At 46.3% G+C, this 17,775-nt stretch overlaps 1 protein-coding gene across 1 annotated transcript in view; it reads left to right on the forward strand.

Moving 5' to 3' along the window:
• The first annotated feature begins 2,291 nt into the window (after window positions 1-2,291).
• Window positions 2,292-17,775, forward strand: part of LOC134944003 (uncharacterized) — an 85,241-nt gene continuing 69,757 nt past the window's right edge. The window contains exon 1 of the mRNA XM_063932548.1: window positions 2,292-2,402. Coding sequence (XP_063788618.1) covers window positions 2,292-2,402 — 111 coding nt within the window. The remainder of the gene's footprint in view (window positions 2,403-17,775) is intronic.

Raw genomic sequence — 17,775 nt, forward strand, 5'->3', positions numbered from 1 at the left:
CTGAATAATATAAGTGGCTAATTAAGTAGAAGGGGGAGTGGTCATAGTCGGTGGCAGCCAATAGGGGGAGTACACTGGTGAGCCAATGAACAAGCAGACTTACAGTATATAGTAATGAGACTAACATCTATGTTACACATGACCTAGGTAACCAAACTCGAGGGTATGTGTAAGATAAGACTTTAATTAATTATAAACTGATTAAGAGGTTTGCCAATAGCCTAGCAGTTAATGGGATTATGGGGGTTATTTGGTGTTGTTAGCAAACCAAAAAGTACACTAATGGGCAAAACCATGTTGCACTGCAGGTGGGGCAGATGTAACGTGCACAGAGAGTTAGATTTGGGTCTGGTGTGTTCAAACTGAAATATATGTGCAGTGTAAAAATAAAGAAAACAGTACTATGGTGCACAGAAACAATATAACCCACCCAAATCTAAATCTCTCTGCACATGTTACCTCTGCCCTACCTGCACTGCAACATGGTTTTGCCCAATAGCTAACTTTTTTGGTTTGCTAAGAATTCTGAATAACCTGTAATCGATTAGATGCTAGCAAGTTCACTTCTTTTTTAAAGGAACACTGCCACCTAGTGACTAAGAGGGTGATGTCTCACCAGCTCTTAGTTGAACTGTACCAAGTACTGTTATAAAATTCTCCTATAAATACAGTATAAAGAAGGAAGAAAGAGGGGCCTTCAGTATTAGCAAAAGGAAACTTAAATTGGATGTATAAAGAGTAAGCTAATATGAGATAGACGGTTATAAGTATTTATGAAAGCACTACTAGTGCTGTTGTCCATTCATAAAGCCTCTTTTGTTATAAACTAGTGACTTTAACCTTTCAGTTTAGTAACAAGATTTAAGATGAGTCCCCACTGGACGACTTTTTGAATGATATTGCCGATAAAGACATTTCTGAACGATATTATTGTCAAATCTTCCAGTGTACGCATTATATCGTCAATGATGCGCCCTCCTGCGGGTCGTTAACGAGGTCTTCTGTCGTCTCTACATGCAGGTCAAATTCAGCTATGTCGTTAATGACAAGGTGCATATCGTTCAGTGTGTACACTATGAACGACATGTTAAATTAGGCTGAAACCCAACAATTTGTAAATATCGGATAACTCCTGTATATTGTTGGTTATTTGTAAAAATTGTTCAGTGTGCATGCACTATGGGGGTCATTCTGAGTTGATCGCACGTAGCAACTTTTTGCTGCTCGTGTGATCAACCTGACGCCACCTGTGGGGGAGTGTATTTTAGCATAGCAGGTCTGCGAATGCTTGTGCAGCCCTGCTATGCTAAAAAAGTTTCCTACAAGACCAGGTAAGAGTTACTTACCCTGTGCGACAGATCCAGCGATGAAGGTCCCGGTCCTGACGTCAGACATCTGCCCTCCAAACGCCTCGACACGCCTGCGTTGGACTCACCATGCCTGGAAAATGGTGAGTATCTGCACCAGAACGCCTCCCGTCTGACTGTCTTCTTGCGATCGCATTTGTCACTGGCGGCGGCGTTGCGAAATGCTTCCGCCGCGCATGCGCATTTCCAACCCGTTCATACCGCAGCAAAGAACCGCTGCGTGTGAACGGGTCGGAATGACCCCTATATCATTTGTCTGGGACTCTGGGAAGTTCAAGGGAAATCGTTCAACAATATCTAATTTGTGGCTGACTGCAGAGGTAGTGTTTAATTATATTGTCACAGCTGCTGGACTTTGAGATTAATTGAGCTGACTGTGAAACATTAAATTGTATCCAGTGTATTGTCCCGGCTTTACAGGAGAGGATTACAACAAATGATCTTTAAGTGGTTAGAGACGGAGCTATAGTTTCAAGGAATGTACAAAAGACCAATTTCAGGGACAAACAAGGCAGAGATAAAAGCTCCTCCCTAAGTTCCTGGATGCCAAATCACCATCCTTAGTATCTCTGTACAGTATTTTCTAATAGAGTACTAATTAGCACGAACAGCTAATTAGTACCCTAATAGAACACAGGAGAAGGAGCTACGCCCTCTAAGGGCACGGTTGGCCAGGAAGGCATAACCACACCACACCAAACGATGGCACAGAAATTCCCCCTTTGACTTCTGCAAAGGCTACCCAATTATTAGCAATTTAGCAACATAACATACTGTAGCAAGTGAAAAGGGGTCTTTGTGTAATACCTGCTTGCATTAAGGTGACATTTACTGCATACTATAATGTTTTGAAACTATTTGAAAAATAATCTGGAAACATTTTTTGTAAAAAATTTCAATTTATCTGAATTCAGATCTGTACAGATGGATATTGAAGTGTTCAAAGATGAAGAATTCTCCAAAGTCTATCAGGATAGGATGGTCCCTGTTTCCAAAAAAATTACAAATCTTGTTATAAGCTACTTGGAAGAGAAGGTAAGTTATTTTGTAAAGAATATGCGCTATGAATGTCTAATGGGGAACTCATCAGTATATGTCATAGTTGATTAAGATTTTGGAGCTTGCTGCACATTAAGTTTTTGTGTATGTAGCACCTATTCGCCTGTATTACGGATAGATGGGAGATGGGGTCACAAGAATCTAATGGATTTCTACTTAAGTAGGTCTAAGAACTTTTGTTTACTGTAGAAGGGTGGCATGGGGTTGGCTCAGGAATCCGTCTAGTCATGTACAATATAGGTGTAGTGGAAAGTTTGCCCTCTCTTTCCAATAAACCAACACTATTTATTATTATTATTTATTACCAGTTATTTATATAGCACACACATTTTCCGCAGCGCTTTACAAACAATATTTGGCCATTCACATCATTCCCTGCCCCAGTGGAGCTTACAATCTATATTTCCTACCACATGTACACGCACACACATTCACGCTAGGGTTAATTTTTGTTGGTAGTCAAATAACCTACCAGTATATTTTTGGATTGTGAGAGGAAACCGGAGTAACTGGAGGAAAACCATGCAAGCACAGGAGAATATACAAACTCCACACAGTTAGGGCCATGGTGAGAATCAAACCCATGACGTCAGTGCTGCGAGGCAGTAATGTTGACTATTACACCGTCCGTGCTTCCCTAACACTAGGACACAGGGGTACCAGGGAAACCACCGGTAGGCCCCACTCCTTCCTCTAGGGATCAGGTTCCAGACTGTGCCCTTGTTTATACATGGTAGATATGTTGCATTACACTGCACTAAACTATTGTGTATTTCAAGCCTCTGCGGAGGCTGGCGACACCCCCTTTGTAGGCTGGCCACACCCCTAAGTATGGGCCCCTATCACTGCATTCCCCCGGTGGGCCCTTCATGCCCCAGTCCAACAATGACAATAGCCACTGGAATAACTTGTCACACGAGGGTGATAGTTTTAAATTTCAGTTACCTTTGGTCTGAGTGAACTGTATCGGTGGTGTTTCTTCTCCCCTCTTTCCGGGTGTATATGAGTGCCCCTGTACCTCAAGGAGTGGACCACAAAGACTTCAGCTGCACCAGTTTTACTAGAACAATAGAAGCAGTCAGCTTTAGGTACAATACATATACTGAAGATCTCACATGAAATCCACATCAAAGAAATAGTGCAGCTAACGGTTTGGATGTTCTAATCATCACCTTACAGGTAATTTCATCCAAATCAATTTGTAAACAACGATCCTTATTTGACTATGAGCAGTCACACAAACACAAAATTAATAAACAGGTCAGTGGCCAAATGTAACAGTGTGCGAATTTTGGGAACGTGCGATTTTTCCTGAAAAATTGCACATTTTCCCGAAATTTGCAAATGTAATGGAGTGAGGAAACATGCAATTTCACAAGTTTCAAGCAGTCTAAAAATATTGCAATGGCAAAATTTGTATCCAGATGTTTTGCCATGTAATGGGATGCGATTTTTAAAATCGCACCTAAAACATTACCAAAAAATTGCACATACATAGACCAGCTTCTGGCTGGCTGGCGAGTTTGATCAGTGAGATCCGTGCATGCTTCTGTCTGTAAAAGTTAAGAAAGGGTAAAAAAAAAAAAAAGACGTGCAGCCCCCTCCCAAAAGCATAACCAGCCCCGGGCTCTTTGAGCTAATCCTGATTGCAAAAATACGGGGGGGAAATGAGTGTGGTATGTTAGGTAGATTAGACTTAGGTCGACAGTGCCTAGGTCGACCACTATTGGTCGACAGTAGGTAGATCAACATGGTTTCTAGGTCGACAGGGACTCTAGGTTGACATGTACTAGGTCGACATGAGAAAAGGTCGACATGAGTTTTCCTACTTTTTTGGTGTTGTTTTCGCTGTACAGTGACCGGGAACCCCAATTAGAGCACTGTGTCCCCTCGCATGGCTCCCTTTGCTTGCCATGCTTCGGGCAAGGTGCCTCGCTCTGCTACTAGAGTCCCTGTCGACTTAGAAACCATGTCGACCTACTTACTGTCGACCAATAGTGGTCGACCTAGACAGTGTCGACATACTTACTGTCGACCTAAACACCGGATCCCGAAAAAAAATGTGTAGGGGTTCCCCATATTTAAACAACCACCACCGGGCTCTTGGACTGGTCCTGCTTCCAAAAATATGGGGGACAAAAGAAGTATTGGTCCCCCGTATTTTTAAAACCAGCACCGGGCTCCACTAGCCAGAGAGGTGACACCGCAGCCGAGGACACTTTTATATAGGTCCCTGTGTCCGCAGCATCACACACCCCAACTAGTCACCCCTGGCCGGGTTCCCTGCAGGAGTGGGGACCCCTAAAATAAAGGGGCCCCTTCTAGGCACCCAAGGGCCTGGGATGAAGCCAGAGGCTGTCTCCGCCATCCGTGGGCTGTGGATGGTGGGCTGATAGCCATGAAAGTGTTAAAAAAGAATATTGTATTTTGCTGTGGAACTACAAGTCCCAGCAAGCCCCCCCACATGATGGTAGTTGGAGAACCACAAGTACCAGCATGTGGGGAATTAACGGGCCCGCTGGTAACTGTAGTTCCACAACAAAAACCATGATAGTAAAAGTTATTTGCACACACTTACACACTCACACATACTTACCTACATCCCACGCCGCCATTCATGTCCACTTGTCCATGTAGAATCCATAGGGTACCTGTAAAAAAAAAAAATACAAACAATCCGCCGTAGTTCAGTCCTCTTCTGTCCATATACTGTAGGCATCCATGGGTTAAAAATAAAATAAAATGCTAACCCGTACCATCGAACATGTAGAAGTGTATGTTTTTACATACACTTCTACTACACGAATGAGGGCCCTCTACGATAGTGATATCAATGGAGGGTCCCCCCAACCAATCAGGAACCAGTACCATTGCAGCAGCTTCCTGATTGGCTCTGTGTTGCTAGAGTACAGACAATCGTGGGTAAACCACTGTATTGAATGGAGATGCTCTGCTCCAGTCATTAATATGCTGTGTGACGCTTAATTGATGTAACCGCAAGGGTCAGAGACAATTGACCTTGTGGTTTCCCCACAAACTACAATGTCAATTGGTGCTGACCCTTGCAGATGGCGGAGACAGCCTCGGGCTTCATCCCTGGCCCTTGGAGGCCTGCAGGGAGGGGGGGGGGGGGAGACCCCTTTATTTTAGGGATCCCCACTACCCCAGCGAACCACGGCCAGGGGTAACTAGCTGGGGGGTGTGATGCTGCGGTCGCAGGGACCTATATAAAAGTGTCCCCCGGCTGTGGCATCGCCTCTCTAGCTAGTGGAGCCCCGTGCTGGTTTTAAAAATACAGGGAACCCCTACTTCTTTTGTCCCCTGTATTTTTGGAACCAAGAGCATCTGAAAGAGCCCGAGCTGGTTATGCTTTTGGGGGGATACCGGCACGTCTCTTTTAAAAAAAAAATTTTTTAACACTTTATTAACTTTTACAGACAGAAGCATGCACGGATTTTACTGATCTGTGCATGCTTCTGACTAAGTAATAAAAACATGACCTAAAAAACGCATGTTTTTATTACTAAAAATCACGTTTGCTTTACTAAAAGTCACCAATAATAGCAAGCAAATTCCATTTTAACCTTAAAAATCGCACCGTATTACATTTGCTATTTTTACAAAAAAATCTCAAGTTACAAATGTGCGATTTGATGCGATTTTTTTTTTTGCATATCCTTCATTTATGTTGTATGCTGTTGACGTTCAACTTACTCCGCAGTGCGGAATGCTAATATGAGCAACCTGCAGCCCGTGCAACTTAATTACCTTAATTACCTAATTACAAAAACAGTATACTGTACAACAATAACACTTGGACTAACAGGTAACACTATGATCTCGTAACACTTCTACAGTTCTTGTGGCCAAATCACAACATAACAGGAACACTTTAGAAATAGTGAAGCAAAATAATAACTCTGATAACCTTTAAAGTCCAGCACGTCACTCCTATCCTACTTTTGGGTACCCGATCAATAAAGGTAGTCTAGATACCAAATCCCCCTTTGTTTTTACCTGTGCACAGGAAGGGGGCAATGTCTTGACACTAAACGTGACTTCTTATATAGTTATTGTTGGTGCTGACCACTAAGTAATCGGCTCCTGCCGGTAGATTTTAGAGTTCAAGGCAAATTTCTGTATTAAATAGACTTGGGGTCTTGACTTGGGAATTATAGTAGACAATAGATTTTGGTTGTCACAATACACTGAGAACTACTTCCAGTAAGGAGTTATCCCGGTTAATGTCCCTAGGTGGTGCTGTTTTGCTGTGTATCTCTGGTCAATAAGAAAGTAAAAAACTAGCGTTTATGTTACCCAGGCAGGGTAACAGTTGGGGTCATTCCGAGTTGATCGTAGCTGCGCTAAATTTAGCACAGCTACGATCAGTCACACAGACATGCGGGGGGACGCCCAGCACAGGGCTAGTCTGCCTCGCATGTCAGTGACGTCCCCCCTTCCCCCGCAGAAGTGCAAAAGTGCAAAAGCATCCTACAGCGGCGATGCTTTTGTTCATGTCGACCTTTATCCATGTCGACCTAGTACATGTCGACCTAGTTACCATGTCGACCAATAGTGGTTGAACGAATGACTGTCGACCTAATTGTGGTCGACATAAAGACTGGATGCCCTCCACACATACTGCTTTCCTAGTGCTTTCACACAGGGCTGCTAACAGAAATCCTGGGACCCGGTACAGTAACTTCCCGGGGCCTTCCTGCAGGTTGCATGGCTGCACCACTTTGGGGGCATGTCTAGAACATGAGAAGTACGTACCCACTCTAGAACACGACAAGTACCCACTCACAGGAGCATGACAAACCTCCCAGCAGTTGGGACAAAAGTGTTCAAGGCTGAATAAACTGAAATGTTGACTTGCACATTAGTAGTCATCACCAGAATATATTGTTAATTAGTAAGTCCCGAGAGTGCCACAGTATTTCTGCTTATACTACCTGTCATCCCACTAAGGGCACCCTGGCAAATGTGCAGTATTTTGGACGGAGTGCCAGCCATGACATATGTAGACAGATAGATCGATATATACACTAAGGGATGCGGTTATGTGACCGACAGTCAGGAGACCGCCAGTCACAGTACCGACGCCGGGATCCCAAAACCTGAATATCCGGTCGGCATGTCGACCAACATGGACTATTCCCACTCATGGGTGTCCACAACACCCATAGAGTGGAAATAGAACGAGTACTCGCTCCCCCCACCGGCCATCTAAATGTCGGGATGGTGACCTGCGGTCTTCCGACCGCCAGTCACACAAATCCAACCCACACACACACACACACATACAGATGGAGCCTCACTCATCTAGGCTTCTCTGCTGCGCCTAGATGCACCAAGGCTTATTAGCATAAGCCCTTCATCTTTTGTTCTCAGCTGCAATACAATACAGAGAGAACAATACAGCAGGGGATTAAATCCGACTCACCTGGCTCAGTTAATCCTATTAAAGGGATAGATGAGGAAGGCTCCATCTGTATGTATATATATACTATATAGATAGATATTACACACATTTCACAGTGTCACCATCCTTGGCCCCTTCACTCCACCTTCTCACTCCACTGGGGAACTGTTCAATCCAGTGGCTCCCTGCATGTGTCAATCAGTTGAACATCACATGCCCCGCCCCTCTATGCATCACCATGTCAGAGGGGAGGCCATTTAACGCTATGCTCTCCAGCTGCACTGTCTGAGTCTTTACCACACCAGACAAAAAGGTTCAATAAGTCTGCACAGGATCAATGTCTATTTGAATCAATTTATATAGAGTATGAATGAATCTCTTTCCCACAATTATCTCCTAAGTTGGAGAGGTGAAAAATTCATAGTTTCACCTAGAGAAAGAGATTCAAAATTGATATGTTTTCGCTCATGGAGCTAATGCGCCATACGTTATATTTTAATGTCATTTCAGGCATATTCTTGTTCTCCGCCCATTTTTAAAGTGATTATATTAAAAAATAAGAATTTACTTACCGATAATTCTATTTCTCATAGTCCGTAGTGGATGCTGGGAACTCCGAAAGGACCATGGGGAATAGCGGCTCCGCAGGAGACTGGGCACAAAAGTAAAAGCTTTAGGACTAGCTGGTGTGCACTGGCTCCTCCCCCTATGACCCTCCTCCAAGCCTCAGTTAGGATACTGTGCCCGGACGAGCGTACACAATAAGGAAGGATTTTGAATCCCGGGTAAGACTCATACCAGCCACACCAATCACACCGTACAACCTGTGATCTGAACCCAGTTAACAGCATGATAACAGAGGAGCCTCTGAAAAGATGGCTCACAACAATAATAACCCGATTTTTGTAACTATGTACAAGTATTGCAGACAATCCGCACTTGGGATGGGCGCCCAGCATCCACTACGACTATGAGAAATAGAATTATCGGTAAGTAAATTCTTATTTTCTCTGACGTCCTAGTGGATGCTGGGAACTCCGAAAGGACCATGGGGATTATACCAAAGCTCCCAAACGGGCGGGAGAGTGCGGATGACTCTGCAGCACCAAATGAGAGAACTCCAGGTCCTCCTCAGCCAGGGTATCAATTTTGTAGAATTTTACAAACGTATTTGCTCCTGACCAAGTAGCTGCTCGGCAAAGTTGTAAAGCCGAGACCCCTCGGGCAGCCGCCCAAGATGAGCCCATCTTCCTTGTGGAGTGGGCATTTACAGATTTTTGGCTGTGGCAGGCCTGCCACAGAATGTGCAAGCTGAATTGTACTACAAATCCAACGAGCAATAGTCTGCTTAGAAGCAGGAGCACCCAGCTTGTTGGGTGCATACAGGATAAACAGCGAGTCAGATTTACTGACTCCAGCCGTCCTGGAAACATATATTTTCAGGGCTCTGACAACGTCTAGCAACTTGGAGTCCTCCAAGTCCCTAGTAGCCGCAGGCACCACAATAGGTTGGTTCAGGTGAAACGCTGAAACCACCTTCGGGAGAAACTGAGGACGAGTCCTCAATTCCGCCCTGTCCGAATGGAAAATCAGATAAGGGCTTTTACAGGATAAAGCCGCCAATTCTGACACGCGCCTGACCCAGGCCAGGGCCAAAAGCATGACCACTTTCCATGTGAGATATTTTAACTCCACAGATTTAAGTGGTTCAAACCAATGTGACTTTTTGGAACCCAAAAACTAAATTGAGATCCCAAGGTGCCACTGGAGGCACAAAAGGAGGCTGTATATGCAGTACCCCTTTTACAACGTCTGAACTTCAGGGACTGAAGCTAGTTCTTTTTGGAAGAAAATTGACAGGGCCGAAATTTGAACCTTAATGGACCCCAATTTCAGGCCCATAGACACTCCTGTTTTCAGGAAATGTAGGAATCGACCCAGTTGAATTTCCTCCGTCGGGCCTTACTGGCCTCGCACCACGCAACATATTTTCGCCAAATGCGGTGATAATGTTTTGCGGTTACATCCTTCCTGGCTTTGATCAGGATAGGGATGACCTCATCCGGAATGCCTTTTTTCCTTCAGGATCCGGCGTTCAACCGCCATGCCGTCAAACGCAGTCGCGGTAAGTCTTGGAACAGACAGGGTCCTTGCTGAAGCAGGTCCCTTCTTAGAGGTAGAGGCCACGGATCCTCCGTGAGCATCTTTTGAAGTTCCGGTTACCAAGTCCTTCTTGGCCAATCCGGAGCCACGAATATAGTGCTTACTCCTCTCCATCTTATCAATCTCAGTACCTTGGGTATGAGAGGCAGATGAGGGAACACATACACTGACTGGTACACCCACGGTGTTACCAGAGCGTCTACAGCTATTGCCTGAGGGTCCCTTGACCTGGCGCAATACCTGTCGAGTTTTTCCCAACGGTTTATAATCATGTGGAAGACTTCTGGGTGAAGTCCCCACTCTCCCGGGTGGAGGTCGTGTCTGCTGAGGAAGTCTGCTTCCCAGTTGTCCACTCCCGGAATTGCTGACAGTGCTATCACATGATTTTCCGCCCAGCGAAGAATCCTTGCAGCTTCTGCCATTGCCCTCCTGCTTCTTGTGCCACCCTGTCTGTTTACGTGGGTGACTGCCGTGATGTTGTCCGACTGGATCAACACCGGCTGACCTTGAAGCAGAGGTCTTGCTAAGCTTAGAGCATTGTAAATGGCCCTTAGCTTCAGGATATTTATGTGAAGTGATGTCTCCAGGCTTGACCATAAGCCCTGGAAATTCCTTCCCTGTGTGACTGCTCCCCAGCCTCGCAGGCTGGCATCCGTGGTCACCAGGACCCAGTCCTGAATGCCGCATCTGCGGCCCTCTAGAAGATGAGCACTCTGCAACCACCACAGGAGGGACACCCTTGTTCTTGGTGACAGGGTTATCCGCTGATGCATCTGAAGATGAGACCCGGACCATTTGTCCAGCAGGTCCCACTGGAAAGTTCTTGCGTGGAATCTGCCGAATGGGATTGCTTCGTAGGAAGCCACCATTTTACCCAGAACCCTTGTGCATTGATGCACTGAGACTTGGCTCGGTTTTAGGAGGTTCCTGACTAGCTCGGATAACTCCCTGGCTTTCTCCTCCGGGAGAAACACCTTTTTCTAGACTGTGTCCAGGATCATCCCTAGGAACAGAAGACGAGTCGTCGGAACCAGCTGCGATTTTGGAATATTGAGAATCCAATCGTGCTGCCGCAACACTACCTGAGATAGTGCTACACCGACCTCCAACTGTTCCCTGGATCTTACCCTTATCAGGGAATCGTCCAAGTAAGGGATAACTAAAATTCCCTTCCTTCGAAGGAATATCATCATTTCGGCCATTACCTTGGTAAAGACCCGGGGTGCCGTGGACCATCCATACGGCAGCGTCTGAACTGATAGTGACAGTTCTGTACCATAAACCTGAGGTACCCTTGGTGAGAAGGGTAAATTTGGACATGAAGGTAAGCATCCTTGATGTCCCGAGACATCATGTAGTCCCCTTCTTCCAGGTTCGCAATCACTGCTCTGAGTGACTCAATCTTGAATTTGAACCTCTGTATGTAAGTGTTCAAAGATTTTAGATTTAGAATCGGTCTCACCGAGCCGTCCGGCTTCGGTACCACAACAGTGTGGAATAATACCCCGTTCCCTGTTGCAGGAGGGGTACCTTGATTATCACCTGCTGGGAATACAGCTTGTGAATGGCTTCCAAAACTGTCTCCCTGTCAGAAGGAGACATCGGTAAAGCCGACTTTAGGAAACGGCGAGGGGGAGACGTCTCGAATTCCAATTTGTACCCCTGAGATATCACCTGAAGGATCCAGGGGTCTACTTGCGAGTGAGCCCACTGCGCGCTGAAAATCATTGAGACGGGCCCCCCACCGTGCCTGATTCTGCTTGTAAAGCCCCAGCGTCATACTGAGGGCTTGGCAGAGGCGGGAGAGGGTTTCTGTTCCTGGGAACTGGCTGATTTCTGCAGCCTTTTTTCTCTCCCTCTGTCACGGGGCAGAAATGAGGAACCTTTTGCCCGCTTGTCCACGAAAAGACTGCGCCTGATAATACGGCGTCTTCTCATGTTGAGAGGCGACCTGGGGTACAAACGTGGATTTCCCAGCTGTTGCCGTGGCCACCAGGTCTGAAAGACCGACCCCAAATAACTCCTCCCCTTAATAAGGCAATACTTCCAAATGCCGTTTGAAATCCGCATCACCTGACCACTGTCGTGTCCATAACCCTCTACTGGTAGAAATGGACAACGCACTTAGACTTGATGCCAGTCGGCAAATATTCCGCTGTGCATCACGCATATATAGAAATGCATCTTTTAAATGCTCTATAGGCAAAAATATACTGTCCCTATCTACGGTATCAATATTTTCAGTCAGGGAATCCGACCACGCCAACCCAGCACTGCACATCCAGGCTGAGGCGATTGCTGGTCACAGTATAATACCAGTATGTGTGTAAATACATTTTAGGATACCCTCCTGCTTTCTATCAGCAGGATCCTTAAGGGCGGCCATCTCAGGAGAGGGTAGAGCCCTTACAAGCGTGTGAGCGCTTTATCCACCCTAGGGGGTGTTTCCCAACGCACCCTAACCTCTGGCGGGAAAGGATATAATGCCAATAACATTTTAGAAATTATCAGTTGTTATCGGGGGAAACCCACGCATCATCACACACCTCATTTAATTTCTCAGATTCAGGAAAACTACAGGTAGTTTTTCCTCACCGAACATAATACCCCTTTTTGGTGGTACTCGTATTATCAGAAATGTGTAAAACATTTTTCATTGCCTCAATCATGTAACGTGTGGCCCTACTGGAAGTCACATTTGTCTCTTCACCGTCGACACTGGAGTCAGTATCCGTGTCGGCGTCTATATCTGCCATCTGAGGTAACGGGCGCTTTAGAGCCCCTGACGGCCTATGAGACGTCTGGACAGGCACAAGCTGAGTAGCCGGCTGTCTCATGTCAACCACTGTCTTTTATACAGAGCTGACACTGTCACGTAATTCCTTCCAACAGTTCATCCACTCAGGTGTCGACCCCCTAGGGGGTGACATCACTATTACAGGCAATCTGCTCCGTCTCCACATCATTTTTCTCCTCATACATGTCGACACAAACGTACCGACATACAGCACACACACAGGGAATGCTCTGATAGAGGACAGGACCCCACTAGCCCTTTGGGGAGACAGAGGGAGAGTTTGCCAGCACACACCAGAGCGCTATATATATATATACAGGGATAACCTTATATAATAAGAATTTACTTACCGATAATTCTATTTCTCGGAGTCCGTAGTGGATGCTGGGGTTCCTGAAAGGACCATGGGGAATAGCGGCTCCGCAGGAGACAGGGCACAAAAAGTAAAGCTTTAGGATCAGGTGGTGTGCACTGGCTCCTCCCCCTATGACCCTCCTCCAAGCCTCAGTTAGGTACTGTGCCCGGACGAGCGTACACAATAAGGAAGGATTTATGAATCCCGGGTAAGACTCATACCAGCCACACCAATCACACTGTACAACCTGTGATCTGAACCCAGTTAACAGTATGATAACAGCGGAGCCTCTGAAAAGATGGCTCACAACAATAATAACCCGATTTTTGTAACTATGTACAAGTAATGCAGATAATCCGCACTTGGGATGGGCGCCCAGCATCCACTACGGACTCCGAGAAATAGAATTATCGGTAAGTAAATTCTTATTTTCTCTATCGTCCTAGTGGATGCTGGGGTTCCTGAAAGGACCATGGGGATTATACCAAAGCTCCCAAACGGGCGGGAGAGTGCGGATGACTCTGCAGCACCGAATGAGAGAACTCCAGGTCCTCCTTAGCCAGGGTATCAAATTTGTAGGATTTTACAAACGTGTTTGCCCCTGACTAAATAGCCGCTCGGCAAAGTTGTAAAGCCGAGACCCCTCGGGCAGCCGCCCAAGATGAGCCCACCTTCCTTGTGGAATGGGCATTTACATATTTTGGCTGTGGCAGGCCTGCCACAGAATGTGCAAGCTGAATTGTATTACACATCCAACTAGCAAAAGTCTGCTTAAAAGCAAGAGCACCCAGTTTGTTGGGTGCATACAGGATAACAGCAAGTCAGTTTTCCTGACTCCAGCCGTCCTGGAACCTATATTTTCAGGGCCCTGACCACATCTAGCAACTTGGAGTCCTCCAAGTCCCTAGTAGGCGCAAGACACCACAATAAGCTGGTTCAGGTGAAACACTGACACCACCTTAGGGAGAGAACTGGGGACGAGTCCGCAGCTCTGCCCTGTCCGAATGGACAAACAGATATGGGCTTTTTTGAGAAAAAAACCACCAATTTGACACTCGCCTGGTCCAGGCCAGGTCCAAGAGCATGTTCACTTTTCATGTGAGCTGCTTCAAATCCACAGATTTGACTGGTTTTAAACCAATGTGTTTTGAGGAATCCCAGAACTACGTTGAGATCCCACAGTGCCACTGGAGGCACAAAAGGGGGTTGTATATGCAATACTCCCTTGACAAACTTCTGGACTTCAGGAACTGAAGCCAATTCTTTCTGGAAGAAAAATCGACAGGGCCGAAATTTGAACCTTAATGGACCCCAATTTGAGGCCCATAGACACTCCTGTTTGCAAGAAATGCAGGAATCGACCGAGTTGAAATTTCTTCGTGGGGCCTTCCTGGCCTCACAACACGCAACATATTTTCGCCACATGTGGTGATAATGTTGTGCGGTCACCTCCTTTCTGGCTTTGACCAGGGTAGGAATGACCTCTTCCTGAATGCCTTTTCCCTTAGGATCCGGCGTTCCACCGCCATGCCGTCAAACGCAGCTGCGGTAAGTCTTGGAACAGACATGGTACTTGCTGAAACAAGTCCCTTCTTAGCGGCAGAGGCCATAAGTCCTCTGTGAGCATCTCTTGAAGTTCCGGGTACCAAGTCCTTCTTGGCCAATCCGGAGCCATGAGTATAGTTCTTACTCCTCTACGTCTTATAATTCTCAGTACCTTAGGTATGAAAAGCAGAGGATGGAACACATACACCGACTGGTACACCCACGGTGTTACCAGAACGTCCACAGCTATTGCCTGAGGGTCTCTTAACCTGGCGCAATACCTGTCCCGTTTTTTGTTCAGACGGGACGCCATCATGTCCACCTTTGGTAATTCCCAACGGTTTACAATTATGTGGAAAACTTCCCCATGAAGTTCCCACTCTGCCGGGTGGAGGTCGTGCCTACTGAGGAAGTCTGCTTCCCAGTTTCCATTCCCGGAATGAAACACTGCTGACAGTGCTATCACATGATTTTCCGCCCAGTGAAAAGTCCTTGCAGTTTTTGCCACTGCCCTCCTGCTTCTTGTGCCGCCCTGTCTATTTACGTGGGCGACTGCCGTGATGTTTTATCCCACTGGATCAATACCGGCTGACCTTGAAGCAGAGGTCTTGCTAAGCTTAGAGCATTATAAATTTACCCTTAGCTATATTTATGTGGAGAAAAATCTCCAGACTTGATCACACTCCCTGGAATTTTTTTCCTTGTGTGACTGCTCCCCAGCCTCTCGGGCTGGCCTCCGTGGTCACCAACATCCAAAACTGAATGCCGAATCTGCGGCCCTCTAGAAGATGAGCACCCTGTAACCACCACAGGAGAGATCCTTGGATATAGGGTTATCCGCTGATGCATCTGAAGATGCGATCCGGACCATTTGTCCAGCAGATCCCACTGAAAAGTTCTTGCATGAAATCTGCCGACTGGAATTGCTTCGAAGGAAGTCACCATTTTTTTACCATGACCCTTGTGCAATGATGCACTGATTTTAGGAGGTTCCTGACTAGTTCGGATAACTCCCTGGCTTTCTCTTCCGGGAGAAACACCTTTTTCTGGACTGTGTCCAGAATCATCCCTAAGCACAGGAGACTTGTTGTCGGGATCAGCTGCGATTTTGGAATATTTAGAATCCACCCCTGCTGTTGTAACAGTATCCGAGATAGTGCTACTCCGACCTCCAACTGTTCCCTGGACTTTGCCCTTATCAGGAGATCGTCCAAGTAAGGGATAATTAAGACGCCTTTTCTTCGAAGAAGAACCATCATTTCGGCCATTACCTTGGTAAAGACCCGGGGTGCCGTAGACAATCCAAACGGCAGCGTCTGAAACTGATAGTGACAGTTCTGTACCACGAACCTGAGGTACCCTTAGTGATAAGGGCAAATTTGGGACATGGAGGTAAGCATCCCTGATGTCTCGGGACACCAGATAGTCCCCTTCTTCCCGGTTCGTTATCACTGCTCTGAGTGACTCCATCTTGATTTGAACCTTTGTAAGTGTTCAAATTTTTTTAGATTTAGAATAGGTCTCACCTAGCCTTCTGGCTTCAGTACCACAATATAGTGTGGAATAATACCCCCTTTTCTTGTTGTAGGAGGGGTAATTTAATTATCACCTGCTGGGAATACAGCTCGTGAATTTTTTCCCATACTGCCTCCTTGTCGGAGGGAGACCTTGGTAAAGCAGACTTCAGGAGCCTGCGCAGGGGAAACGTCTCGACATTCCAAACTGTACCCCTGGGATACTACTTGTAGGATCCAGGGGTCCTGTACGGTCTCAGCGTCATGCTGAGAGCTTGTCAGAAGCGGTGGAACGCTTCTGTTCCTGGGAATGGGCTGCCTGCTGCAGTCTTCTTCCCTTTCCTCTATCCCTGGGCAGATATGACTCTTATAGGGACGAAAGGACTGAAGCTGAAAAGACGGTGTCTTTTTCTGCAGAGATGTGACTTAGGGTAAAAACGGTGGATTTTCCAGCAGTTGCCGTGGCCACCAGGTCCGATGGACCGACCCCAAATAACTCCTCTTCCTTTATACGGCAATACACCTTTGTGCCGTTTGGAATCTGCATCACCTGACCACTGTCGTGTCCATAAACATCTTCTGGCAGATATGGACATCGCACTTACTCTTGATGCCAGAGTGCAAATATCCCTCTGTGCATCTCGCATATATAGAAATACATCCTTTAAATGCTCTATAGTCAATAAAATACTGTCCCTGTCAAGGGTATCAATATTTTTAGTCAGGGAATCCGACCAAGCCACCCCAGCTCTGCACATCCAGGCTGAGGCGATCGCTGGTCGCAGTATAACACCAGTATGTGTGTATATACTTTTTATGATATTTTTCCAGCCTCCTGTCAGCTGGCTCCTTGAGGACGGCCCTATCTATAGACGGTACCGCCACATGTTCTGATAAGCGTGTGAGCGCCTTATCCACCCTAAGGGGTGTTTCCCAACGCGCCCTAACTTCTGGCGGGAAAGGGTATACCGCCCATATTTTCTATCGGGAGGAACCCACGCATCATCACACACTTCATTTAATTTATCTGATTCAGGAAAAACTACGGTAGTTTTTTCACATCCCACATAATACCCTCTTTTGTGGTACTTGTAGTATCAGAAATATGTAACACCTCCTTCATTGCCCTTAACGTGTGGCCCTAATAAGGAATACGTTTGTTTATTCACCGTCGACACTGGATTCAGTGTCCCTGTCTGTGTCTGTGTCGACCGACTAAAGTAAACGGGCGTTTTAAAACCCCTGACGGTGTTTTTGAGACGTCTGGACCGGTACTAATTGTTTGTCGGCCGTCTCATGTCGTCAACCGACCTTGGCGCGTGTTGACATTATCACGTAATTTCCTAAATAAGCCATCCATTCCGGTGTCGACTCCCTAGAGAGTGACATCACCATTACAGGCAATTGCTCCGCCTCCTCACCAACATCGTCCTCATACATGTCGACACACACGTACCGACACACAGCACACACACAGGGAATGCTCTGATAGAGGACAGGACCTACTAGCCCTTTGGAGAGACAGAGGGAGAGTTTGCCAGCACACACCA

This window comes from Pseudophryne corroboree, chromosome 7 (genome assembly GCF_028390025.1).
Source record: "Pseudophryne corroboree isolate aPseCor3 chromosome 7, aPseCor3.hap2, whole genome shotgun sequence".
NCBI classification, from domain to species: Eukaryota; Metazoa; Chordata; class Amphibia; order Anura; family Myobatrachidae; genus Pseudophryne; species Pseudophryne corroboree.